The following is a 27,576-nucleotide window of genomic DNA, read 5'->3' as shown; positions in this document are numbered from 1 at the left end:
GGTAGCAAACAGAAACAGATCCTTTAGATTTTCCAATAGAATCGTTCTTCTGAAAAAATCATGATTTTTTTCCCTACCATCATGAATCATCAAGTGTTGGCCAGAATTAAGTCACTTCAAAGGTTTCTAAACTGTGTCGGGAATCTTAATCAAGACAAAGACGACGACAAGGCTGACATTTGAACACTTCTGAGAACATACTTTTATATAGAAAGGAAAAAAGATGCCCACAGAGAGTGTGGTCATTTGATCAGTTAAGCTTTGGGGTCCCCAGGCCCAGCTCTGCTCCGCTCCTGCTGCCACACTATGAGACTAGACCTACTCTATGAGGCTAGACCTACATTTCGCCCCATTCAAACCTACAAGATGGTGTAGCTCTAGCTTGCTGTGGTCTAGTCCAGACCCTCAGACACAGTTAAAGTTCAGCGTCTTGTTGCTGTGAATCCTTTCTTGAAGGACGTGGCACGGATCTGGGTGGCAGTTTCAGTTTATCCCACTCTTAGGCTTGGGACTCCAGGAGTTGGGGGATCTGTTTGGGCCTTGATGGAGGGAACATTACGAAACATACCACACGATCCTGTTCCTTGTGTGAAAGCTGAAGGGGAAGGTTCTCCTGAATTTGCAGTCACTAGAGAGGCTAGTGGAGATAACTGGACATCAAAACACAGAAGGAACAACTTCATGTTCGCAGTGGGGAGAGGTGCCCAACGCTAACGGCCCATCCTGTGTTCACGCAGTCCTAGAAGCTCTAAGGCCCCAAACAGAGACGGCAGAGGGAGAGGCACATCCCAGCGGAGCCGCGAGTCTGTGCCGAGAGAGCGCACTGTCGCCTCCTAACGGGTACAATTGCTGTAACTGCTAGGGTCCTCCGGGTCAGGCGTTCAGCTGAGTGCCTCGTGCTCCGCGATCCCCAAATCTGGGAGGCCGTGACCCTGTGTTCCGGAGACTCCGTAGACATCTGACTTTTCAAAGTACAGATTACATGCAGAACCAGGTTGTGTGTCAAGCTACTGAAGCTGAGCCGGCAGCAGCATGAAGTCAGGAACTACACAGTTAGAGCCCTGAGAACTCAGGTGCCCTCCCTGGCTGCTCCTCCTCGCCAGTGGCTGAGAGCGTGTGAACAGAACCGCCAAACGAGCGAGTGTGATGAACACAAGGATCCTTCCTTCAGCCAGGGCCCCGCACCAAGGACAGCTGGCTTGGAGAGTCGCCAGGAGGCTTACCAGGCCGGAGTATGCCTTTGCATGGAATGAAAACCAAGCTTTTCTTGTGGGCGGTGAGGGGACTTGGAACTCTAGCTTAACCTATCCAAATACACCATTTGATTCAATGGAAAAAGTAACATCATAAAACTCAAAACTGGGGGTGTGGGGTGTGGAGGAAAAACCCCGACATTTGATGGCACAGGGGACAGTCACATGCTGACACTCCCGTTGTCACTGTTTGTTTGTTTTGTTTTTTTCTGAAGTACACCCTGTGCATTAAGGAAGGGGTAAGGCACTCGGGAAGCAGTTTCTTACAGAGACCAGGGCCCCGCTTGGCTTTGACTTTTAATCCTGTGGTAACGGCAAACGAGTGGAGCAATGTTTCCATCGTGGTTTCACCCAAACTCTCCAAACCAGAAGGGAAAAGTTCTATTGCCAACATGGCTGGCCTGAGATGCAAGCAAGGACGCCCTGTGAGGTCTCAAGTTACACGTTCAACACGAGACCGTTGCTACTTGGGTCTCCTGTGCCAGGCCACTAATCGAATGCAGGCACGCTCACCCACCCTCCTAACCAGCGCAGGACCGAGACCTCTCCTAAGCGCTTTCATCTGCAAGGATGGTCTCTTCTGGAAATGTGGGAGTTAATGGAGACAGTGAGCTCCACGGAACTAGAAATGCCACAAGCCATTCTGTGGTCATTTGGCAGAATGAGCATGTTTCATACATGACACCAGAAAGCCTGTTATTTTCTCTAAGTCACCCTTACAAATCAGCCTATTTAATACTAGAAGTTAAGGCCTTCCTTTAGAATTAAAGAGAAAAGAAAGCCAGCAAAATATACTGGCTTATATTATACTGGCTTATTATACTTAGCATAGTTCCTTCCCCCTCAAAGACAAAACCTCTCCAAGAAACAGAAACACACACATTGCTGGCCAGAGGCAAAGATAAGTATGTCTGAAGGTAAACCCGCTGTTGATTCCATACACACACAGGATAATCCTTCCATGCTGTTTAAATTCCTTAACCTGATCACGACTGGGGAATTCCGTACCTGATGTGCACGATCTGATAATTCTGGGCGGTGTTCCTTCAAAGTTTCTTTTAAAGACTTAGAGTTGAAACCGCTGCTGGATAAGCTTTGCAAATTGAAGAAAAACACATCCCTACTGGAGTTAAAATTGTGCATTAGTCCAAGGCCACCGGTGTTAGTGTCCGTGGTGGCTTGAGATCCATAGAGCACAGAGTGGGGAGCAGCATTAGTCTGGGGAGTCCAGCTGCGCCCCCAGGAATGTGCTTGGCCTCCCAAAGATGAGTGTGTTCGGGCAGGGGAGGGACACGAGAGCCTGCTGTGCCCCAGCCACAGGCAGGCCTACAACTCAAGTCATGCCCAGATCCAGGTTCACAGACACAGGAAAAGCAGGTGCTGGCTGCTGCCCAGACTCCTATCTCTTCTTGGGGCCTCCCAATGGTTTCCATGGGGGGACAGGGAATCTCTAACCCTCTCTTGTGTACTCCCGTGTCATCGGGTCCTGTGCTAACTCACTGTGCTGGGTTCATGGCAGGCAGGGGCGAGTAGACATTTTACAGATACAGAAGCCTCCCGTAGCGGTTAGTGACTTGTGATCACATAATAGACTAACATGGAAGGCAAAGTCAGAGCGGACTTCCAAATTGGAAACACCCCTCCATCCCCACCCCACCCCGGCACCATCCTATCCCTAGCTATTTAAAAATAAGGTATGCTCATTACTAGACAAAATGAATTTTGAAACACCTAAAACACAACTGCCAACATTTATCACACTCCGTTTTTAGCAGCTTTGGTGTCTAATTTGATGGCTACCCTGTCCTACAGAAGACCTGGGCGTCCCCTGCGGAATGGATGAATTAACACACTTGCACACACCAGGCATTTAACTCAGATAGGCTGCCGGGCTTGCAATGTTTGGCCCAAGGCTTATAGCTTTCCCCAACAGTCTAAGGGCCTTGAAGTGTACACACTCTTGAAACTCACTCAGTGGCCAGGATCTGCTTGGAAGGCTGTGCTTGAGCACCTGGAGTATAGTATGGGCTCCAGTCCTACGACTTGGAGGGACACACTGATGAAGCTTCTCCCAAGTTCCAGGGCCTTTCGTTTTGAGGGAGCGACCGACTGAGTCAGTTCTAGAGTTCTCACTAAGAAAAGACTAGTGGGAAGGGAGAAGCTAGAGCTGCTCCTCCATGGGAAGGGAAGCCTCTCTGGGGAGGGCACACAGGTCCTACTCATGGGTGGCTGCATCTGGCTGCAGGAGGCAAGGGAACACAGCAGGGACAGCACTGGGTCTGCAGGAGAGCCTGATCACTGCCAACAGCGTCCTCAAAAGGCTGATGTCTTCTCTTTCCTCCCTCCCTCTTCCCAGACAGTCTTCATGGCCCAGGCCTTCAACTCACAGTGTTCCTGATAGATATGTGTCTATCATCTCCACCCATCCCTCCCTCCCTCCCTCTTCCCAGACAGTCTTCATGGCTCAGGCCTTCAACTCACAGTGTTCCTGATAGATATGTGTCTATCATCGCCACCCATCCCTCCCTCCCTCCAGGACAGTCTTTATGGCTCAGGCTGGCCCTGGCTTTCAACTCACACCGTTCCCTCCACACCTCCCTGATCCTGAGGTTGCAGGCATGGGTCACTATGCCCAACTTCTGTCCTTCCCACCTGAGCATCACTCAACACGTGGCTGTCACGTCGGCTTCTTCTTTTGGAGAGCAGTTCCTCCTCCTGTCTTAATTCACTGGCTGTTCCACAGACAGCTGAAGAGCACAAGGTGCTTCTGCGAGAACAGTGGAACTGACAAGGCCCACTCCTTCTGTGGCACTGCTTATTTTCCCTCCAAACTGCTTTTTCCCTGTCACTTTCAAATCCCTATGTTTGCTCACCTTCTTTTCTCTGGTAATCTAATTATCTCTTTCTTGAGAAGCAACTTTTTTCTTGAAGGAATTGGAATTGTCACAGGAACCTGAGCGGACTGCCTTTTATGCATTCGGTGAAAGCAGATGATGGGTGAGCTTTAAAAAGCTCGTCTGGGCACCATTCTGAGCGCAGTGAACTCTACTCCACACAGCTCTGCAGGAGACGGGGAACCTAGACAACAGCTGTCAACACCGAGCTTCCGAATGGCAAAGGCTTAGCTGTTTGGTTGCCTCTAGACATTGCTGTCTGTGCAGGCGTCCACACCCCAGAGCTGAAGGCGCAAGGGGACTCGGGCGAAAGCCACAACCCCCTGCTAGTCTGAAACTTTCTGTCAATTTTTGGAATGGCTTTATGAAAACAAATTCTGAATTTGGTTTATACACACTCCAATGTTTCCTACTGAAAAAAATTTCTTCAAACAGGATGAAGTAGCAGACACCTAAAATTCCAGTATTCTGGAGGCCGAGGCAAGAGGACTCTGCCGTCAACTCTGAGGCCAGCTTGGGCTACATAACCAGACCCTAGATAAATAAAATGAATACATGGATGGGGGAAGGGAGGTAATAATTGGAGATGTGTTTTGGATGGGAAAGCCAACTCAGATTGAAACGGACAAGCTGCACACCCTCTGAAACTACCACAGAATAGACTAAAATCCAAGAATTCAATTTAGAAACTAGCTGCCAAAGCAGTTTTGGAATTAGGTTAAGTATTCAGAACACTGAAATTTAGTGTATTCAGAGGAAAAAAATGATCAAAAACCCGTGGAAATTTAAAGTGGAACTAGAAAAAGATCTCACACACACACAGAGAGCAATGTAATTAAATCATTAAACTAGCAACATAAGCTAGGTACATTTCCACCAAAACAGTCATCAACAGTGCATTTAATAGGTCAAGGCAAACACCAAAAGCTGGACAATACAGTGATGTTTTGTTGAGACCCCACCATTTTGGCTCCCTCTAATGAGGTATTTGCAGAAGTTTGTTCACATTTGAACGCAAGTTCTTTCATAGGAAAACGAGGGTGACCACAAGGAAAACCCACACATGCCCTGCCCCAACTTCCCCGTTGTTGTAACAGCTTCCACACTTCATTCCCCTCAACGGTCACATTACTAAATCGAATGTGTTTACTGTTTTATTTTGGGGGAAGGGATTCTGAGGACTGACCCTACATGAGCTAAGTACAGCGCCCTACCAATGAACTACACCCCCGACCTGTATGGCGACTTTCAAGGGTGACAACTCCAGGCTTGACCTGCAGAAAGTGCTGGCTCCAGAAGACAAGGAAACAACTAAAACCTCAAAACAAACGAGTTGAAACTGCCAGAGCAACATGGAAATTATTTAACCATAAGCACCAGTTCCTTGCGAAGTGGTTCATTTAGCCCAAGTATTTGGAAAAACTTGAAAGACATGGGTAAGTTGATTCATCTTGATACACTTTTACTTACATTTTTTCTAAACATTAGTGTGTAGCGATTCTCTCCTTCCAGCACTCAGGTCAACAGGCTTGGTGAGCCATCTCAACAGCCTCTGCCCCAACACACACCTCTTGATTCTGAAATGAACTCAAGGAAACAATTTTCTTCTATTTTCCTCCTCTCTTCCCTTTCCTTCTTGGTGTTTTTGAGACGCGGTCTGGTCTTTCTAGAGCTCAACCTGGCCTCACATTCAAATCTCCCCGCCTCGCTTCCTTTAGGGTCTGACACTCGGTTCCTCTCACTCACTTGCAAATGTGCTGGTATCAGACCCCGTCCCACTCAGCCCGCACATGCTCAACTGTCCAACTTTAAACTTACAGGCGGCAACTGCAAGCCCTCAGTGACTGCCAGCGCCTAGTGACCGTGTCAGCGCGCTCAGGGGTTCCTATCCTAATCCACAAAGGAGTCAGCCCCACCCTGAAAGTGCTCCTGATGCTTGTGAGGTGCCTCCAGGATGAGCCCTGATGACACTTCATACTTGAGTACGCTTAAGGAAACTACTCACCAACTTTGGCAGTAAAGAGCTAAGTTAGTACCCTACATCTTGAAAACTCTCTTTGAATGTAATCTTCATAGTCTTTACATTTTAACTGTCATTGTTTATTACTGTTTGGCTACATTCTCTATAATTCCAGCAGCATCTTAAACAAACAATGTTGTCTATGTACAATGGGGGGGGGGGGGAAACAAAGAACAAAAAACAAAATGGCTTGCAACATCAAGTAAGAGCCACAGTTTAGCTGAACACGTTAAAGGGCATTTGGTAGGGAAAGCCTGTTTTCTGCACCGTGGACAGCTCACGTGGAAGTCTCAGCATTATGACTGTGACAATAAAGAAAAACAATTCCCTACAAGAATGAAATACAGCATCCTGAAAAATATTGGTTTCTACTACACAAGGCAGTTAGAAAATGTTCACATTTTAACAAATCTGTACAAACCACAAGAAACATTCTATGGGACTGTGATCCCACCTTGATGCTAAGAGCTTTCTAGAAATGTAGAATAACCATGAACAATTTATAAATCTAGTATCTATGTGCTCCACAGCTCTAGAACCTAAAAGACTGATTTAAAGAACTCAATATGCCTAACATGGATCATTTCACATGCCTTGATTGTTAATGAATGCCTGCTTTTAATATCTCTCTATGATGTACAGTCAACTTGTGCCTTCAAGGAGGTCATTCAATTTTTTTTTTAGCAAAAAAGCAATATCATTTAGCAGCAATTAAAGCGCCTTCAAGAAGACTTAAAAAAAATACAATATCCAATTAGAAAAGCCGTATTTTTAAACATTTGTACAAGAATAAGCTGCTGAAACTCAGTAATTGTAATATGACATCTGTACAGTAATTTACAATAGAGCCAGAAGGGAATTTATCATCATCCTGCATAGAACTGGCCTGCTTTGGGTTACACAGTCTCCTATTTTAATGAACGAGGCCTGGAAACAAAAGAAAAATGCCTGTTAATTCTAAAACACTGAAAGCCCTGGAAATACTATAATTTAGTAACTTTAACTGATTTGAAATAGGCAGCTCTTTGTGTTAAAGGTGTAAAGTGTCCAGAAATGACAGCTCTCCCTTTAACACAACCAGTTAAGGGGGGATGGGGGTGCGGCGGACCACGGATTTGTGATTCGAGGTACAACTTGGTAAAAGCCAGAATAGGCAAATGACAAAGTCTGTAACTGTCCAAAACCCTAATTCTCACATTCCGTTATAAAACACACCGGCCGCTGTCACTCCATTCTCGCTTTGGTTTCTGCAGATGAGCTGCCGAGTGCTGACGCTGTACCAGGCCCTGTAGCTCCCGTCTTAGAAATGTCTCATAATTTTTCCATGTGTTCTTAAATAATGAAAAACTACCCTTCATATGAGAACTCTCTGGTAACAATCAAATATATTTAGGCATTATAAACGTTATTTACAGTGTCCTCCTTCTAGTGTAACATGGTGTTCCTGTGTCATGCTGCTCCAGGAGCATGAGGAGTACGCACTCAGCCACTGTCCATGATCCACTCTCACACAAGTGACTCCAGGGAGAGCTTTAGTTCACAATCGCTTCTTAACCATGTCCCGTGGAAAAACAAAAACAAAAACACTCAAATGCACTCAAATTCAAGTAGGCATCTGGAAGCCAATCAAAGAAATCATGCCACTGTTGGAGGAGAGTCAGTAAGTAATTATGCTTGAAGAAGGAGGTGTGGGAGCTGCTGCCAGCCCAGACATGTGTAGGTTTCCTGAAGAATTTGATCTTCTCATGTGTGGCAGAAGGTATGGGTCATTTGCCAGCTGGTGTACATCAAATCGATCTTCTTTTCGGTAAGCCAAACAGCGTCTTATGAAGGCCTTCAAAAGACAGAGAGGGCAACGCAAATGATCTTCTACCTTCTAAATACCAACCCAACTGCTACAGAAGCGAGGACACAGTTAAGACCATAAACAGAACACACTTTATATGAAGTTCAAACCTTAAGAACTTTTGGGGGTACGATGATATTTTCACTCCAATTTGAACCCTCCACTGTTACTTACTGGTGCCACATTATAGACTCAATTATTATTGCTTGAAAGTTCCATTTCTGCTTACACAATTCTTTATTTTTAATTTATTTTTTTATTTCATGTGCACTGGTGTTTTGCCTGCATGTCTGTCTGTGAGAGGGTATTGGATCCCCTGGAACTGGAGTTACGACAGCTGCCATGTGGGGGTTGGGAACTGGACCCAGGCCCTCTGGAAGAGCAGCCAGTGCGCTTAAACACCGAGTCATGTTTCTAGCCTCTAAAAAAAGTTCAAGATTTCTTTTGCGGTATTTTTCTTTTGTGAAACAATATTCTGACTCTAACTTCATTTTGTTATCATTTTGTTTGGCCAAATTGTAAGAAGCCTTAATTTCTTCTTCTTATTTAGAATGACTGTCTTTAGGTGAAGGTGAGATGAACATAGAGCACTCCAGTTAGGGTTTCTATTTCCTAGATCAACTCTGCATCTTTAGTTTTAAAAAGAAAGCTGGTCTACAGAGTGAGTTCTAGGCCAGCCAGAGGTACAGTGAGACCTTGTCTCAAAAATCAACAAACAACAAAAACCCACAAACCAACCCTCACACCCCAAAACCATTATGTTAAAATATATGTATATTTAAGTATATAATATGCTTATTAAATCATTATTTAAATTATCAAATTATTCTAACTACCAAGTAATGAGGTTCACACCTGAAATGCCAGCCCTTTGGAGCCTAAAACAGGAAGATTGCTGTGAGGGGACCAGCTTAGGTTATATTTAAGGCTGGCCTGGACTAGAGTGAGACCCTGTCTCAAACAAAACAAAACAAAACCAGTTGTGGCAACACAAACCCTTAATCCCAGAAGAGGTGGGCAATTCTCTGAGTTTGAGGCCAGCCTGGTCTACACAAAGACCTTGTCTCAAAAAACCGAAACAAAAGAAACAAAAACAAAAACAAAAACAACAAACTAAGAAAACACAATACAAAACCAAACCAATAAAGACTTAAGGGTAATTTCCAATAAAGTGTGAGTTCAGGAGGTCAGCATCTCTTTAATTTTAAAGGCAGCACTGACTGCAAACACCTTGTAGTGCTTTATTATTATTATTTGAGACACAATCTCACTATGCAGGCTGGACTAGAACTTGCAATGAAAATCAGGCTGGCCTCAAATTCAGAGCTCCATCTGCCTCTGCCTCACTGAGATCACAGCTCAGTGTTTCTATGGCCTGGAGTACAGCATTCTGTGGTTTCACCGGGATGCGCACAAATGAAGGAAAGCCGCTGGAAGCACATGCACTCGGTGTCACAGAAGGCTTCTTCTGAATGAGCTCTAGGTTTCAGGCTCTCACCAAGGAGACACACCCAGATTAGGAGTGGGTTTCTGAGAATGTGGACTCTCCTGAACTAAGTCCTGACTCAGTGCACCACAGCACAGAGAACAAGCTGTGATATCTGCTGTTGGCAGGAGAGCGCTGTGCTTGGCACAAGACTCTAAGCAAGGTGTTTTTGCCATGCTGTGGCTGATCTCTCACTTTACAAAAGTAAGTGTGCATAAAAGCACAAGACATTGCTGAGTTGGGCACAGTGGTGTGCAGCTGTAATCCCAGCAGAGGCAGGCAGATCTCTGTGAGTTCAAGGCCAGCCAGCCTGGTCTATAACGTGATTCAGGACACAGAGAATCCTTGTCTCAAAAAACCAAACTAAAAAACCAAAACAATAATAATAAATAAAAATAGTAGCTATTACACCTATTCTTTCTTATTAATACTTTTATTTTTCAAAATTTACTATTTTATTTGTATGAGTATTTGTCTACATGAATGTCAGTGAAGCATGTGTGTCCTGGTAGAGACAGGATGTCAGATCCCCTAGGACTGGAGTTATGCAGGCAGCGGTAATGTGTGAAGTTGCTGGGAATAGATGGGGTCTTCTGGAAGAGCAGCCAGTGCCTTAACCACTGAACCATCTCGTTAGTCCCTCTTTTTATATACGTAAGTATCTCAGCATAAGATGGGCAAACTGAATAAGACCTAGAAGTAATGAAGGGTTCAGATGTTGTGGTTTCTCCCTAATTTTCAAAGAAAAGCAAGCTGCTGTGCACACAGAACTCAGGAAGCATGTCTGAGTGCTTAAAGATGAAGAACAGCATATCCAAAGGCCGAAGCAGCCCATTTCCAGAGCAGATCAGCAGCCATGTTGCAGCAGCCATTCCTGCCATTGTGGCTAGCGAAGCACTGACCACACTGGAAACACAGCCCGTACACTCCACAAAACATTATGAGATTAATACCTTGGCTTCACTGCTTACAACTGGCTTTACAGGGAACTGGACTTCTGTGGCTTTTAGTATTGTGTTTTCCTGAAGAATGTCTTGTTGAGATTGATTGTGACCAAATGGCTTAAAAAAAAAAAAAAAAAGAATAAAATATTGAAATAAATATATAAAACAAAGAATCACCACCGAGCCCACCACAAAAATGATTTTTATTTTAACATCTTGTCCTCAGTTACTGGGAAGTTGGGAATGTGGTCTCTCAGAAACACCGTAATAGCTATAAGCAGGCTGGAAATGCCTATTCAGTCAGTTCTCAGCAGATAAGCCCTGTGATGGAGGAGAGAAAGGATCTAGATTTGGAGTCAGGAGACCTGGGTTTGGAATCTAGACCAGTCTGTTTTTAGCAACTTATCACAAGCTATAGCTTTTGGGAACTTCAACCGAGGAGCTGCCTCCATTAGGCTGGCCTATGGGTATGTCTATGGGGCATTTTATTAATTGATAACTGGTTTGAGAGGGCTAACCCTGGCCAGGTGGTCCTTGAGTGAACAAAAAGAGCTGGGTAAACTGAACAAGCCAGAGAAGTGCTCCTCCATGACCTCCTGCTTTGGTTTCTACCTCGGCTTCCCTTGGTGGTGGACTGTTGCCTTCAAACCAACCTATACATTCCTCCCTGCCTAAGTTGCTTTTGGTCAGGATGTTAATCTCAGCAACAGAATGCAGAAAAAGACAGTTTTTCTATGCTGCACATTTCTAGACCGGTTCTTCCACCACTGTCTCACAGTGATGGAGACTGGGTGGGATGCAAACTATACATTATCCATGACAACCTGCATTTATGATTTGGGAAAAATAGTTTGACGGCATTCTCTGAGGAGTTATAGGAGGAAATGGTACACAGACTGTATGTCTGCAGGGTAGTGGGGGTTAAGAGAAAGTGTAAGGAATAAAGGACACTGCAAAGTGCTTAACTCCAGAGCTGCCAACAGAAAATGTTTTGAAAAGGGAAAGGCTAAGGAAGAGGAAAGATGAACCAATCAACTGTCAAGATCATTCTGATCCAGGAAACAGTCAAGATACGTGCCTTGTCTTGGAAGTATCTAAACTAAGTCTAAGTTACCAAAATTTTGCATGTCAAAAAACCCTTCATCTTAACTTCTTTCCACACAGCTGAAGCTGGTGTGACACAACTTACTTTTCTCCCATAGAGACACTGGAAGAAGATGACTCCAACTGACCACACATCAACCTTGTTGGAGATCTTCGGCGGTTCTTTTCCAACTACAAAGCACTCAGGAGGTAAATACCTGTAAGTAACGGGGGGGGGGGGGGGGAGAAGAAGGATGTAATATTTAGTGTAAACCCTTCTAAATCTTAGAATGTTTATTTTATTTATACATAACCTCAGTTATGTAAAAACCATCAGTTCAAGTTTTCATTCATTTCACTCCAGAACCAAAATACAACTTTGTAAGAACACATATTTCTATCTAAAGTAAACATTATCATTAGAGACCATGACAGTATGATCTGAGTCAGTTTCTAATAACAGAAGAAACACTCTCCTACCAACTCTTCCACTCTCCTCGGCCAGTTTAAACTGCAGGCAGTTCTAAAATACACATCATACCAGAGATCTTTTGTTTAAGCCAAAGCTTTACCTATCCCCGTGAGAAAGGATATCCTATCTCTTACTGTACCGTCAGACCTATTCCAATCCACAATCTAGATTTCAAAATCTGCAATCATTATTTCCCTTTCTTCCCCGAAGCTGGTTAGCCAGGGCCAACTCACTCACCTCTGCACGTGAGCTTTCTCTGTTGCCGCCAGGAGAACATGGCTTCCTCCCCTGTGCAGGGGAGACTGGTGTGCTCCATCTGCAGAAGCACTCAGCTCTCCTCGCACTAGACTTCAAGAAGTGCAAGGGGCTCTGGTTTATTGTGCAGTTTCGAGCACTACCCGTCGGGGTGTGAAAAATACCAAGTATTCAAAGACTAATTTTTAAAATTTAAAATTGTTGTTTATAAATTCGTATTTTGATATATGAAAGGTAAAAATCAGAGATGCAAGCATCTCAACTCAAAACTTTAATTAAAAATCATAATAACAAATAATATAGTTAGTTAACCATGCCTCATGTAATATTCAGTTGTACACTATGCCAAAAGGTGTCTCTATGTATGGCTGAAAGGAACATGGCTCTTGAATGTGCAGGCATCTCTCCACCCCAAGGACAGCAATTGTGTAGGTGACAAATTTGACTGCACTGCACAACAGTAAGTGGGGGGAGGAATAATAATGTTGTCAATATCATTTTTCCTATGAGATATTGACAAAAATTGCTTCTAGAGATGAGAAGTATTTTATAAGAGCAATAATGTATGTTCTAAAAGAATAATCCCAGTCCCCAAATATCTTCTGTTACTGTTGTTGAAACAGGTCTCACTACATAGCCTTGGTTGGCCTAGAACTCATTCTGTACACCGTAGGCTGGCTGATAACTATAGAGATCTCTACCTCTACCTTCAAGGGCTGGGATTAACAGTGTGACCCCATATGGCCTAGAAATAAGTCCTATGTCTCTACACAAGAGCACCACGACTGTTGTCCTACACAGGCCCTAAAACAAGATTTTCTGACTCAGGTCCACCTGTGAGAGAGCCATTTCCTCCCACTGTCCACAACAGTGAAGTCACTGCGACAGAGAAACCAACGTTCCTTCTCTACAGAGAAGGAATACTTTTTGTTTACTATAGGAAAATAGGAATTTTGTTGTAAAGACAGCTTTGTTCTTAACAAGTCTAAACAACTTCCAATTGAGATTATGAACTTTTTTCAAAGATTAAAATTTTGAGTGACAATTTTCTACACTGTGAAAGCAGTAACTTCATCCTTCTTTTGCACATACCACATTTAGGCAATACTTTCATGTGACTTGCAGATATTCCACAAATATGACTAATTCTTCTTCAGGAAAAATAAATTCAGAGTGGATCTGACCAGCTCAGGGGAATGGTCAGCATGGGATTGAGCAAACTCGGTGAGGACTGCCCTGGGCCTCAGCAGTCACTGTTGAGGTATCTACAATCCTGTTCAATCGAGTAGTATGTAGATCTCTTCTGATAAAATCTACCTTCTTGCTAATCTCATTTATTTTGAGGACTGGGTTAATTTTGAAAATGTTAGTCTATAACTTGACAGTAAGTTTGACAATTCACTGCCGTGGATTTTGTAAACACCCAGTGTCTGGTTAGTTTTATGTCAAACTGACGTCAACCCAATGCAAGCTCAAGTCACCAGAGTTTGGGTTCTTGCCCTGACTTTCCTCAGTGATGAACAGTGATAGGAAAATGTAAGCCAAACAACCCCTTTCCTTCCGTTTTTCAGTCATGGTGTTTTATCACAGCAATAGTAACCCTAACTAAGACACCTGGAGAAATTCAGGATGACTTTTGTATCCAGGAATTGGTTCCATCTAGATTTATAGCTACATAAGGAGATCTTTGAGAATTAAGTGTAAATACTACAAATATGCTGAGTTTATCTATAATCTAAAACTAAAAAATTCTGTATCTGCTATAAAAACTTTGATCACAAAACATCTACAGGCAAGGTCTGAGGCTCACAGTTGTTCTTGTGACAGTCAGGACTGCACCCGCGAAAGTACTTATTCAGATCAGAAGCATCACTCAACGCCCTAGAAGAAACCTCATCAATTCTGTTCCACACTAGGAGTTTCAGGCTGATACACGTTAAAGTCACATGTGGCTGCCGAGCCATTCTTTTTTGCAGTTTTCCATCTTTGTAGGAAGGAATGCAGAGAAGAGAATACTAGCCACAAGACTCTCTCTCTCAATTCCAAGAGTTAGTATGAATGCCTTCAACACAATAATCTGAGAGAAGATCTGAAAATAAAATGTTCATAAAACACTGGGAACTGATCATGGGCTTGCTGTGTTTATTAACACATTTACCAGTAAGTGCCTGCCCCTTGGGAAGTCAGGTCCATTCCATCAACACCATAGCTATCATCGTCCATAATCTTGGACAGACCAAAGTCAGTGATTTTGATTTCTCCACATGCTGTTCCATCAACTAGAAGGATATTTCCTAAAACCAAAATAGAATTATTTTTAGTAATGCATATGCAGGCATGCAGAGGAAAAATGATTAAAAAAAAAAAACATGGAAATTTTAAGTGGAACTAGATAAAGAGCTGATGCATGCACACACACACACACACACACACACACACACACACACACACACACACCATATCCATGAGCGAAAAGATAATTTTTATAAAAAAGAGTAGTGTTTAGAAAATAAATGTGTATTTGGGGACTGGTTATTATGGTACATGCCTTTAATCCCAGCACTCAGAAAGCAGAAGGTGCCTCCCTCTAAATTCCTCTGCCCAGGCTATCTAGTGAAACACTGTTACAAAAATCAAGCAAAAAAGCAAACACAATCTCTACCTCTCCCCTCCCCATCCCCACAGAAACCCAGCCCCATACAACGCATTTCCTGAAATACCTGGCTTCAGGTCGTAATGTATTATAGGAGGTTTGATTTCATTGAGATACCGCAAGGCATTCACAATCTGCATCACGATAGACCGAGCTTCCTTCTCAGACATCAGCTTGTGCTGCTTCAGGTAGAAGTCCAGGTCATTGCCCTCACAGTACTCTAGCACTGTACAGAACCTACACAGGAAGGGACAGTCAGCAGGAGCCCGAACCACCTGAAACCTACTCTGGCAAAGGGGAAAATCATTATCCACAACTGAAAATCCAAAGAGAGATGAGAATATCTGCACCACCACCACAGGATCAGAAACAAAACCAGTATTCCCAAGGGTTGAATCTTTGTTTACTTACGTATCTGTATCCAAAGAGAAGTAATCATAAAGTTTAACTATTCTGGGGTGGTCCAGTTCTTTGTGTATTCGATATTCTCTGCAGGCATGTTTGTGGTAGTTCTCTTTTTTCTCGTCTCTCCAGCTTTTATTAAGCTGGTGGATCTTCACAGCAGCATATCTTTGCTCATATAAGTCAAACGCCTACAATTCAAGGCAAAACCATCACAAGGCACTCAAACACTACAAAGACTTATTTTTTGGTGATAATTTTTGCAATAACTAGTGATCATCTCTGAGACTATATACAGTTCAACAATATACTATTTAAAAGAAATAACAATATACTTAAAAGAAATAAGATAGAAATATCATTGCGATGAAGCAGAAAAATAAAAACTCCATGTGAACTTTCACATTCAAGTTCTTTAAATGCTTATATTTTGAATCACAATAAAGCAGTTTTGACACTAACATTCTTTTTAATATGAGCCTGCTCCTTTACACATGCAGTTCTGTAGGGAACAACTAGTAACACAAGCAGCTATGATGGTTTTCTCTGTGTTGGAGAAAAAAAGCATTCTTTTAAATATCTTTTCTTAGCAACTCCTTGCTTTTTACTTTTGTGAAAATTAATAGGTTCTTTATTATATTATTATTATTATTATTTTTTTGGTTTTTCGAGACAGAGTTTTTCTTGGCTGTCCTCAAGCTCACAGAGATCCGCCTGCCTCTACCTCCCCAAGTGCTGGAATTACAGGTGTGTGCCACAGCGCCCAGCTTGTTTTTTGATGTTAAAGTTGTTTTTATTTTGTGTGTATGGGTGTTTGCCCCTGTTATCTGTGACTTCTCCGTGTAGTGGCTGCAGAAGACAGAGATGTCATGAGGACAACTGAAACAGAAGTCACAGATGGTTGTGAGCTGTCCATGTGGGAGCTGGAAATCTAACCTGCGTCCTCTGAAAGAACAACCAGTGCTCCTAACTACCGAGCCTTCACTCCAGCCCCAATTAGTAGGTTCTTAATAATTTTTCAACTACTGAATAAAACTTCTTTCATTATGAAACTGCTCAATTTATACTCAGGAGAAAGAGCTTAATGAATGTTTATGCACCCATCATCCAGTTAAAAAATGTTAGTATTTCATCTGTCCCCTCTACCATGTTAGCATCCCCTTAGGGTGAGATAGTGTGTGACTCTAAACCCAGGGTGTTATGCTCCTGCTCCATTATCAACCACCTGTAGCCACCTGACTTACTCCCCCTGTAATGTTTAAAAAAAAAAATAGGTAATTCGTCAATGTTTATCTCTAAAAGATAAGGTCTTAAAAACCCCTGCACATATCATCACATCTAACTATATCAATATTTCCTAATCTAATCTGGCATACAGTCTGCATTCAATTTCCCCAACTGTCTCTCCTTCACTCCCTCAAAATACTGCTCAAGTCACCAGCCCATTTCATAAAGAACAGGAATGTGACTGGTACTTAAGTTTCACATAATTTAAAAGTGTTCCAAGCCTTTCATTTTATTTTAGATGCCCTCCATGTGAGCTGACTGATAAGTATATAAATATTTATCTCTATGTAAACAAGTTCAGGTGCCTGCAGTGGCCTGAGGTATCAGATCACTCTGAGCTGGAGTTACTTTCAGGCAGATGCGAGCTCTCCAACAAGTGTGTTTGAGACTGAACTCAGGTCCTGACCTTACTGTGGAGCCATCTCCCCAGCCCCATAAATGTTTTAAACACCAAATGCTGTTGAAGAAAGCCTAACAGTTTGTTTCATTGTGACTTACAAGCAAAGATGCCCCTTTAAAAAGCACTGGGTAATTTACACGTTTATTAAAAAAGGTCTCCAGGGCCCCTACCTTCCTAGCTTACGCAGAGAGAAACTCTTTGCTAGTTAGCTTCACTGTCAGTCCAACAGAGCCCAAAGTTATCTGAGGGACTCTGCAATGGAGATGGACTTGGTCAGACTGGCCAGGGGGCAGTGTCACCTCTGAGCATGTGGTCTTGGACTGTGTAAAAAAGGGTGCGTGCAAGCCAGCGGATCCAAGCCAGTAAGTAGCATTCCTCCACAGCTTGCTTCCAGTGCCTGCCTTGAGTTCCTGCTTTGATTTCCCTCAGTGTAGGACTGTGACATGTGACGTGTAAAATAACTGCCCACCCCCCAACTTCTTTTGGTCATGATGTCTATCACAGCAAGAGGAAAACTAGAATAAAAAGAAAAGTCTTAATGACAAAATTATAAAAATGTGAGATCAACACAACAGAGGAACCAGGCAGCTGAGAAGAGGGAGACTTAGTGTGGGTGGCAGCACGTTCTTGCAGCCTGTCTTACATTTAGACAGAATGGCTGAGAGGACCAAATGAGGACGGTGTAGCTGCAAGGACACAGCCTAGGCCCTGGAGGGAAGTCAACAAAACCCACAGTAAGTTGTTTTTTCTAGTGAGACTAAGAATAAGTCAGTCTAAAACCAGAAAAGAAAAGCCCCCCCTCAATCAGCATGAAGAACAAAGAGCAGTACCTTATAGACCTCACTAAAGCCTCCTCTTCCAAGCAGATGAAGCAATAAGTATCTTTCATTTAACGTTGGATGATCTTTGAACCTTAAAAGGGCAGGGAAAAAACTATTCAGGAACATTAAAGGAATACAAGAAGTTCTGTATACATTAATGCCCATTCTTTTTTTTTGTTTGTTTAGTTTGGTTTGGTTTTGGGAGACAGGGTTTCTCTGTGTAGCCCTGGCTGTCTTAGATTCGCCGGCCTTGAACTCACAGAGATCCACTTGCTTCTGCATCCCTGAGTGCTGGGATCACAGGAGTATGCTTAATGCCACTCTTGACTCTACTCCTAGCTATGTCTATTTCAGTTAGTTTGCTGTTGATTTCAAATGCTATTCACTCAGTCTTTCTACATAATATCGACCTATGTTAAGCTCCAAAACTTACAAAGTGACACTACAATAGCTAGCCACACAGCACTCTAACAATTAGGTGATGGGAAACACTTATTCCTCATAAACCACTTCTATGGCAAAAACACACTTCTATAATGAGAGTAATGAAGACAGGCGTGGTGCTGCATGACTGTAATCCCAGAGTGACAGGTGGATCTCTGTGATTTCAAGGCCAGCCTGGTCTACAATGCGAGTCTAGGACATTCAAGGCTACACAGAGAAACCCTGTCTCAAAAAACAAACAAAAACCAAAAAAAAAGAAAGAGATAAGAAGAAAGGAAAGAAGAAAGAAAGGAGAGAGAGAGAGAGAATGAAAGAAAGAGTAATGAGTGATCAAGCTTTTATAGTGCTGACTTGTATTTATTTATCAACTGGCCTTTGTTCATGGTTAGATCGTAGTGTCTTTGGACTTATAACAATCGTTCTCAAGTAAAGTGCCCTACAGTTACTAATGTGTACCGCACCTGCTACATATTAAGTTACATAAGGTCATCTGTTTAGTTTTCACCTGCTCCTATGAAGCAAAGCCTGCCGCTGTGTCTGTGTCACAGGTGAGAGCCTGCTGCTACACAGAAAGTCAGACTGAGCACACTGTCTGCACAAGTTTAACGGTGATTCATGGAAGGGCTTCGTAGAAAACAGTTTCCAAAATGTACACTCTGACAGCAACAGCTTTAAAATACCAGCATAATATACCGCATTCGTACAATTTTACTGAAAATCAGCTGAATATGTTTGTTAAGTTTCTCCTGAAAAACTGTTGAAAACAAAGAGATTTTTGCTTAGACTAGGTACACTGTAAAACTGTAACAATTTGCTTTCTTATATTTTTAAGCCATAGGCACAAATACTGTACTTAATTTTCAAAGTAAGTTAATTTTAAATTAGTTTTATTCTATTTGTTTGAATCTGGTAGAATTTAGGATGTTCTCTATTATTTAATTTCTCTCACATGCTAAAAGATCTGTGTTTATGAATTACACATTGACAGATGATCACAAAAAGGCCTTTCTCTAAGCAAGGCATTCCCTTTTCACATGAGAAAATATATATTAAGTCACGAAACTTTAAATTACATTGCTAGCCTTAAAGATCAAGCACTGACAGATACATTTCTCTCCTACACACTAAATGAAAATCTGGTAAACTTGGGATCTTTTTGTTGTTTTGTTTTGCGTTTTATTTGAGACACGGTTTCTCTGTGCAGCCTTGGCTCACTTTGTAAACCAGGCTGGCTTTGAACTCACAGAGCTCTGCCTGCCTCTCCTCCCCAAATGCTAGGATTAAAGGTACATGCCATCACTCCTGGCCACATGGTGGACTCAGTGGTAGAAGTCTAGCCTGGCACAGCTTATTTTCCTATGTACCACTCACAGTACCCATTCTGATAATTAGATTTAAACCAGAGACTACAATTTCTAGTTATTTTCCATTTCTCCTTATAGTGTATGATCCTAGATACATAACTTAAATAATTTTCCTTGATTCCTATAACATTAATTTTGACAAGTCAAGAAATATTTATGAGGTGCCTACCATGTAACAGACATTGTCCTAGGTTTGATGGTACAAGGAGATCAAAATAATCTTGCTCAAGAAGCTTACAAGTTAGGGGGAGGTGATAAATAACTAAAAAATAAACTATAATCCCAGATACTGATAATCACCATGGAAAATTAAAGAAAGACAATGACAGGGGAAGTGAGGTGAAACACAGAGCTCTCTGTTTAGGCAGAATTGGTATGAAATAAAAAGAAAGTCACTCAGCTATTCAGAAAGGAGTATTTCAGGTGGGAGAATGAGCTGGGATGGAGAAGCGTCTCTGAAGCAGATCACACAGGCATCCAAGCTGGTAGATAGGAAAATGTTTATGTTCTTTCTTTGTGGAGGGGAAGGAGGACTCCTGTCAGGTACAGCTGTGATGACTTACTGTGAATTGTCCTCATTGTTTATTCTCTTGAGCTCTCGTATGTGAAGATTCCTTACTCTTTCCAAACGTTCCAGTTCTGCCTGGATTTCAGCCTCTTCCTGAAGATGAAAAGAAGAAACTATAACAAGCTCTGTTTGTGATATAAAAACATATTTTCCCATGTAAAATATTTTATCCATTTTCACAGTGACAAGAACAACAGTGTATTACAAAATGCACCTGAGATAGAAGACCAGTGTGGTCTCTCAGTGCCTCAGAGACTGATGAGCAAAAGGCCTATTGGGGGAACCACCCTCCACCCAACAAGTGCACCTAATGAACGCCCAAATTTATTCTGTATCCTGAGTGACTGACTGTAAGGCAGTATGAAGCTGGCTCATCACACAAATGGATTCCCAAATCTTAACTTACGAGAAAAAATTACTAGCACAAAGCAAATGAAGGTATTTCTATAATCATTAGGGAATAAGGCAGCTGCTAGAACCTTATAAAATCTGGAATACATATACACTCTTTGGATAAATCCCTATAATCTTTACAGACAGATACAAATGTGTCAAATTTGATAGAATTTTCTAGAAATGTCCAATTTAATAAATATTTTGAATAAGAGTCTTTGTTGAGTAAACAAACACAAATTATGGCAGTATATTATGCATGTCCTATAATTACTAATCTGTTGTACAGAGCATAAACTGGAAGTAATTTCTGAATATTACAGTTGCACTTCCTCTCTTCCGTGGGCTCCTTTACTTCTCCCCTGGCATTCACAGCACCTCTGACTAGGAAGTGATGGTCCACATCTGGAATTCCAGCACATGAGAGACTAGGGCAATGATGATTACGAATTTGAGTGTAGTCTGAGAGATATTTATAGAAAGACAGGGGAGAAGCAGACAGACAGACAGACAGATAGATAGATAGATAACAGATTGATAATCAGAGATAGAACCCTTAATCTAAAAATATCTTCTGAACAAAATCAAATAGTGACACATAAAAAAAAATTAGATCCAGGGCCTGGTGACCTTATCATCCTGGGGGGGCCTGTGTAGAACTGTCACAAGTTGTCTTCTGACTTAACCCCCCACAATGCCATAGACTTTAAAAAATTAAATCTAAATATGTTTAAACTCCATGTGACTATGAAAATTGCATCTTTTTCTTCTTCCGTCCTCGGCCCCTCTCTCCCTGTGTGTGTGTGTGTGTGTCTGTGTGTGTGTTCAGTTGTTTTAAGAAGCCCTCACTAGGCTCCCACATCTGAATTAGCATCCTTTCTTAGGCCTCTGGAATGTTGGATTCAACAGGCTAGAAACCTGACCACACCTGAACATTTGCTATTCTTCAATGTAATTCAATCACTAGTTTTCACAGAGGTAGATGATACAGATTAGGTATTTTATGACAAATGTAAACTATCAGGATAAATAAGTACAAATCTAGAGTTTCTGAAAGGTTTTCTATTTCAATCTGTCTTTTCTGTTGGTACTGGAGGGAACACAGTTTGACAGGCAGGCATTTTAACCCTGAGCTACACTCCTAGCCTTTAGGCTTTCTTCAGTGATAGTCATCATTGAAGCCACAGCTTCAGTCATATTTTATTTTATGTGTGTTATGTTTTTTTAGTGTGTTATGTAACAGGCTCTTATTATATATTTTAGAATGGCCTCAAACTTAATCTTCTGCTTTAGGACTCCGGCACTCCAAATATCCCAAGTGCTAAGAGCAACATCATTCATCAAAGACTCAATGTACAAACAAAAATTGAATTTAAAAGCTTTAGAACAATAAATATGTAATATAGCTGTCTTAATTTTGTCATATAAGATAGAAAAAACTAGCCCTTTAGATAGGTAAATAGTAAAGCTTACATTTTAACTCCAGACCGTAGAAGAGGTTGACTGTTCTCTTCACATGACTAGCATTTAGTAGGCTAGGAAAAGTTCAAAGGGTCTGATAAAATACATTAAGCCTATCAGAATGGCAACTAGAATACCTGCTGCAATTTTACTTGGAATTGTCACATGGGGATACAATTTCGATAGTATATTTCCAGAAATTTAGTTTTTTTTAATTTATTTTTTATTTATATTTATGTGTATGGTTGTTTTGTCCACATGCCTATCTGTGTACCACAAGCATGCCTGGTGCCTGAAAAGGCTAAAAGCAAGCATCGGATCCCCTGAAACTTGAGTAGCAACCAGTTGTGAGCCACCATGTGGGTGCTGGGAATTGAACCCAAGTCCTCTGGAAGAGCAGCCAGTGCTCTTAACCATTGAGCCATCTCCCCAGCCCCAGAAACTTAGTCTTAACTACAGAATTACAAGAGTCATGGAGATTGGCGAGCAGACTACCACTTGTTTTATAGTCTTCAGGTATTCATACAATAGAAGTAACCAACACTGTAAAGTTTCTAAAAGAAGCGTGAACTATATTTCCACCTCCCATGGTGGAAACTTAGTAATTCTTAAACCTCAAAACAAAGGACATATTCTAGGGGAAATACAATTGTGCAACTTTAATAATTTCTCCCCAAATTTCACTGAGAAAAAGTATATTGTTATAGAGTAAATATTTATGTTTTCCCTCAAATTCATACACAGAGGCCTTACTTCCTAATATTATATCTGGGTCTTTGGTACATATCAGGGTTAGGAGGAAGGCAGGGAGATGGTGTTTCATACTGTGCTTATGAAATGAGATCACTGCCTAACAAGATCCATACCCCAGACCATGTGGAAACTAGAAAGAGAGTCCTCACTAAAACAAAACACCACTAATCCCTGATCTACACTCCAGAACTAAGAAAACGCATTTTCGTTGCTCAAGCTACCAGTCTGGTACTTGGCTGTGGCAACCCAACAAAGTATAAACATTTTTGAAGCCAGTGGTTCCCAACCTCCCAAATGCTGCAACCCTTTAACACAGTTTCTCACGAGGTGGTGACCCTAACCATAAAGTTGTTTCATTGTTACTTCAGAACTGCAACTTTGCTACCGTTATGAATGGTGATATAAATATCTGATCTGCAGAGTATCTGTTTGGGGTCATGACCCACAGGTTGAGAACCACTGTTTAAGCAAATGCTAGAGGCAATACTGTCCAATAACCTCTTCTCATAAGAAAGGGTGTGGCCCAGCTGTATTACCGTTCCAGGATTCTCAACAACTATTATCTTCTGTCAGATAGCTTCCAAAGGTCTGTTCTATGACATTAGTCTTTTTCAGTGGGTTCAGAAGTGAGGATGATCTGAGTTCACAATTAATCACCATAGAACAGCATCCTCAAACTCCCCAAAACAAAACAACAACAACAAAAACAACCCAGGTCTAATTACTAGAATAAGAGAACCTAACCAACTACTACATTTCACTGGGCACAGTGGCACACACCTTAGTCAGAGCCCTACAGAGGCAGAAATAGGCAGATCTCTGAGTTCAAGGCCAACCCGAACTACAGAGCAAGCTTCAGGCCAGCCAAGGCTGCATAATGTGATCCTATCTCAAAAATAAATGCACAAAGTTATTATTTTTGATCAACTACTATAGCGAACCAGTCATTTAAAGCAGAAAGACTCTTGAAACAAAGATATTTCTGGAAATGAAATGGTCTCTGTAGGCAGTTATAGAGTGGAAGAAACGTCAGTAAGAACAGATTGCATTCAAGAGTGGTGATTTGGTGATTAAACACAAAATAAAAGGACATGGCTCCTAAGCCAAAAAAAAAAAAAAAAAAAATTTAACAACATATACCACAATGGTTCTTATTACCTTAAAACATCTTTTTATATTCTGATATTCATCACAAAAAGTCATTAAAAAGCAGATCTCAATACTGCCTCATTATATGACCCTCAAAATACTACTTTCCGATATTTTTAATTCATGTGAAGTCCAATGGCCACTTCATCCAAACATTTTGTCTCTCAATATATCTTCAGCAGAAAAATGAGTCTTATTCAGAATTAGTCTCTTCTGACAACATACTATCCCCTGGTTCATGAGTTTTATCATGTTCACTCCAGTCTCTTGCCCCCCAACTCCTGTCCTTCTATTCCCTTTTAATTCATGACTTCTTTAATTACACACACACACACGCACACACGCACACACACGGAGGGAAATGGAATCATCTACTTCAAATGCACCCTTATCATGTAGATATGGGATATGAGCCAACAGCTATTACACACAGAGCACATCTGACTTTGTCTCAACTGCCACACTCGAGTGTGACTGTGTAGACAGCAAAGGAGGAAGAAGACACAAAGCTCTGGAATTCATGTCTACTTTCTTCTCTAACCACACACATCTTCTTTCCATTCTATTTCCTATTTGAAATCAGGACATCTGCCATCACTGAAAAAACAAAAGGTATCTTTCCGAGGTGTGTTTACCTTAGCTACTTCACCTCCAAACTCTACTGTTAATGTTTATCGATGTCTTCCTCCTCCCTCACTTAATTTCCTCCTAAAACAGAAGTGTGTGGGAGTGTGGAGTGTGTGTGTGTTTCACTCTCCCTTCAAAGGTACATATAAATGTATATATATACACACATATATGTATGTATATGTATGTGCATATACATATATATGTATGTACACACTGAAACTTTTAACTGGGCATGAATGCTACAGGACAGGTTTGCTCCTCTATAGGTTTCTCCATTTTACATAAACAAAGCAAAATCCTGTCTAAACTGCTGCAAATAAATGTAAGAATCCCAGTGACTGGCAAGTTGAAAGTATAATATTTAGTATTATTCTTCTATATTGCTGTGTATTATAAGGGCAAAGTCCCTTAAATACTGACCTGGGTGCTGTCACTGCCTAGCAGGCCCATGGTGAGTACAGTGTAGTCCTTTCTACTTTCCTACTTATGCTGAACCTTTTTCAGGATATTGGTGGCAGTATAAAAAGATTTAACTTTCTACTCAACAGTGGGAAGGAGTCAGCCTTAAGACACTCATGGTGTATGCACATGTAAATGGCATAGATTTATAGTCTGACTACACATGGTCAGTGGCTAAGAAATCGTACTCCTTTTGAAACAGTAATTTCTAGATTAAACAACTCTGCTGTTAGTGAGAGAAACTTGATTTGCAATGTTAAATAGCAGCAACAACTTTTCTATTTTTCTTTTTCTTTGAGATAAGAGCATTGCACACCTAGGCTGGCTCGAAAGTCGCTGTGCAGCAAAGGACGACCTTGACCTCCTGATCCTCCTTGAATAATAAGCACTCCCTACTATTCCTGAACTCGTGTGCTGGGCAAACACTACCAAGTAAGGACATCCCCAGCCCTACAAAATGTTTAAATCCTATTGCTTCAACAAGTAAATTAGTATTAAACACTAAAGAAAGAAAACTTTTTCTCCAAATTTTCATTTTGGTAAGTGACTATTATCTACTGTCAAGTTAGGGCTCTGATTACAAGAGCCAGACTGTCCCAAGTCTCTGGACAGGAGGAGGTGACCATAAAACGGAGAGCTTCCATCTCTAGCTGGTTCCATGCTAGAGATCAACAGCCATCCTTCACAACCTTCTCATTTTTAAGTAGGAAGCAGCAGTAAGGACAAAATGTCAACTGAAGAATTACAGCATGCTTCTCGGTACCTGTCTTGCACATACACAGCAAGAAGCTAGATGCCTTCTGACATTCTTTCTAAGCTTAAATGTGACTTTGTCAAGCACACTTGCACCAACATTCCCCTAAAAACTCCTCCTCCCACATCACGGCTACAGAAACAGAGTGTGCTTGTGGTTGGCCTTAACTGACAGAATTTTCAAGACTTCTTTTGTTTATGGCCACAAATGCAGAGGTGAACAAACAGGACTAAAGATTAAGCTGTCTAATGTCATACTGATCATTATTTTCATTCAAAACTAAAATGACAAGAAATGTCACAGAATTCATTTCTGTGCTCATACTAAGGATTTGATAACTTGGATGATAGAAGGTATTCTAAAAAGGCCAGAAGAGATACCAAAGCATGTGGGGTCAATTCACCTAAAACCACCGCCCTGCATGCTCCACTGTTCAAAAGGCTTGTAGGCAATCCAGTCTTGTCCGTTTCAACTGGCTGCATGTTCCCGTGTGAGGAGTGAGAAAGAGCTGTGAGCTTGCTCTCAGCCTGTAAAGAGTTCACCATGGAGGTTAGTACTGACGCTGCTGCTGCCTGTCACTGCTTGTTTCTCTTTGCAGGTGCCAATACCGGTCAGAGAACAGGATGTCAGTGGCAGTTGTTGCTACACTGCTATCTCTTCAGAACGAGGCACAAGGAGAGATGAATGCCACATCGCAAGGAGCAGAGGAGAAAGAAAGAAAGAAATGGTGTCAGGCGCCATGCTGGATGTGATCCCGTTTCAGTAGAGATTGAGATGACTGTCAATTGCTTATCTGATTGCTTCAGGCTGATACCTTTGTGTCTGCTGATGATTCTTGCCTACAAACTGGTTGTTTCACCAATAAAACTCCTGGCAGCTAAACAAAGTCTTATAAATTTCTCTCTCTCTCTCTCTCACACACACACACACACACACTCATTCCCCAAACCCTACCTTACTGTTTAGTGTCTGATATTGATACATCAAACTTTCTAGCATTCTCTTCAAATAATCACGTCCTTAAAATATCAATTTGAAAACGAGAGCAGCAGGTGTGCTACCGCACATCTGTAGTTCCAGTACTTGGCAGGTAGCGGTAGACAAATGTCTATGAGTTCCAGGCCAGCCAGAGAATATAGTGAGACTCCGTCTCAAAACACACAACAGAAACTAGAGAACAAAGAGGAATTATATTCACACACTGTTCGCCTTATAAACCTAACAGCAGTGTCAAGACACAGTAACTGTTCCTGAGAACTTCAAATTCTATTTCCTTATCAGTCTAGGGTCCTATAATCTCTAAAACATTTTTAACTACTATGAATAGAGAGACAGTTTACAGAACTTTTTCATTGTCTGGTTATTTCACTGAAAACACAGGCATCTTCAATTCCAGAATAACTATCTCATTCTACAAACAGCCTACAAGAGCTTTGTAAGTCAGAGAAAAAAAATGTTTATCCATCATGAGAGCTAGCAAAGGCTAGTATCAAAACAGGAGCAACAAGTTAGTGGTTTGATGACACTCCTAAATCCCTAGATTTCACATGGGGCAGAGATACTTTTACGGTGAGTTGTTACTTTGCCATGTGTGTGTACATGTGTGCAGGTGCACGTCTGTGCGTGCTAATATAAGTCAGAGGCTGACACTTGGGTCTTTTTCAATCACTTTCCAGCTTTACTGTCTAATATTTAAGTGAGAGAGAGAGAGAGAGAGAGAGAGAGAAAGAGAGAAACCAAGAAAGAAAGAAAGAAAGAAAGAAAGAAAGAAAGAAAGAAAGAAAG

The 27,576-nt window shown here is 41.6% G+C and overlaps 1 protein-coding gene across 1 annotated transcript in view; it reads right to left on the bottom strand.

The window, feature by feature from the left end:
* Window positions 1–5,027: 5,027 nt before the first annotated feature.
* Window positions 5,028–27,576, bottom strand: part of Tlk1 (tousled like kinase 1) — a 107,845-nt gene continuing 85,296 nt past the window's right edge. The window contains exons 13-20 of the mRNA XM_055600238.1: window positions 20,188–20,285; window positions 17,826–17,907; window positions 15,318–15,499; window positions 14,974–15,143; window positions 14,412–14,547; window positions 11,633–11,744; window positions 10,453–10,560; window positions 5,028–8,001 (exon numbers count right to left, since the gene is read on the bottom strand). Of these exons, the coding sequence (XP_055456213.1) occupies window positions 7,825–8,001; window positions 10,453–10,560; window positions 11,633–11,744; window positions 14,412–14,547; window positions 14,974–15,143; window positions 15,318–15,499; window positions 17,826–17,907; window positions 20,188–20,285 (1,065 nt within the window). The 3' untranslated portion in view covers window positions 5,028–7,824. The remainder of the gene's footprint in view (window positions 8,002–10,452; window positions 10,561–11,632; window positions 11,745–14,411; window positions 14,548–14,973; window positions 15,144–15,317; window positions 15,500–17,825; window positions 17,908–20,187; window positions 20,286–27,576) is intronic.

Source organism: Psammomys obesus, unplaced genomic scaffold (assembly GCF_907164565.1).
Source record: "Psammomys obesus unplaced genomic scaffold, mPsaObe1.curated_primary_1811, whole genome shotgun sequence".
NCBI classification, from domain to species: domain Eukaryota; kingdom Metazoa; phylum Chordata; class Mammalia; order Rodentia; family Muridae; genus Psammomys; species Psammomys obesus.
The sequence above is the reverse complement of the archived record's forward strand: the minus strand, read 5'-3'. Positions and strand labels throughout refer to the sequence as shown.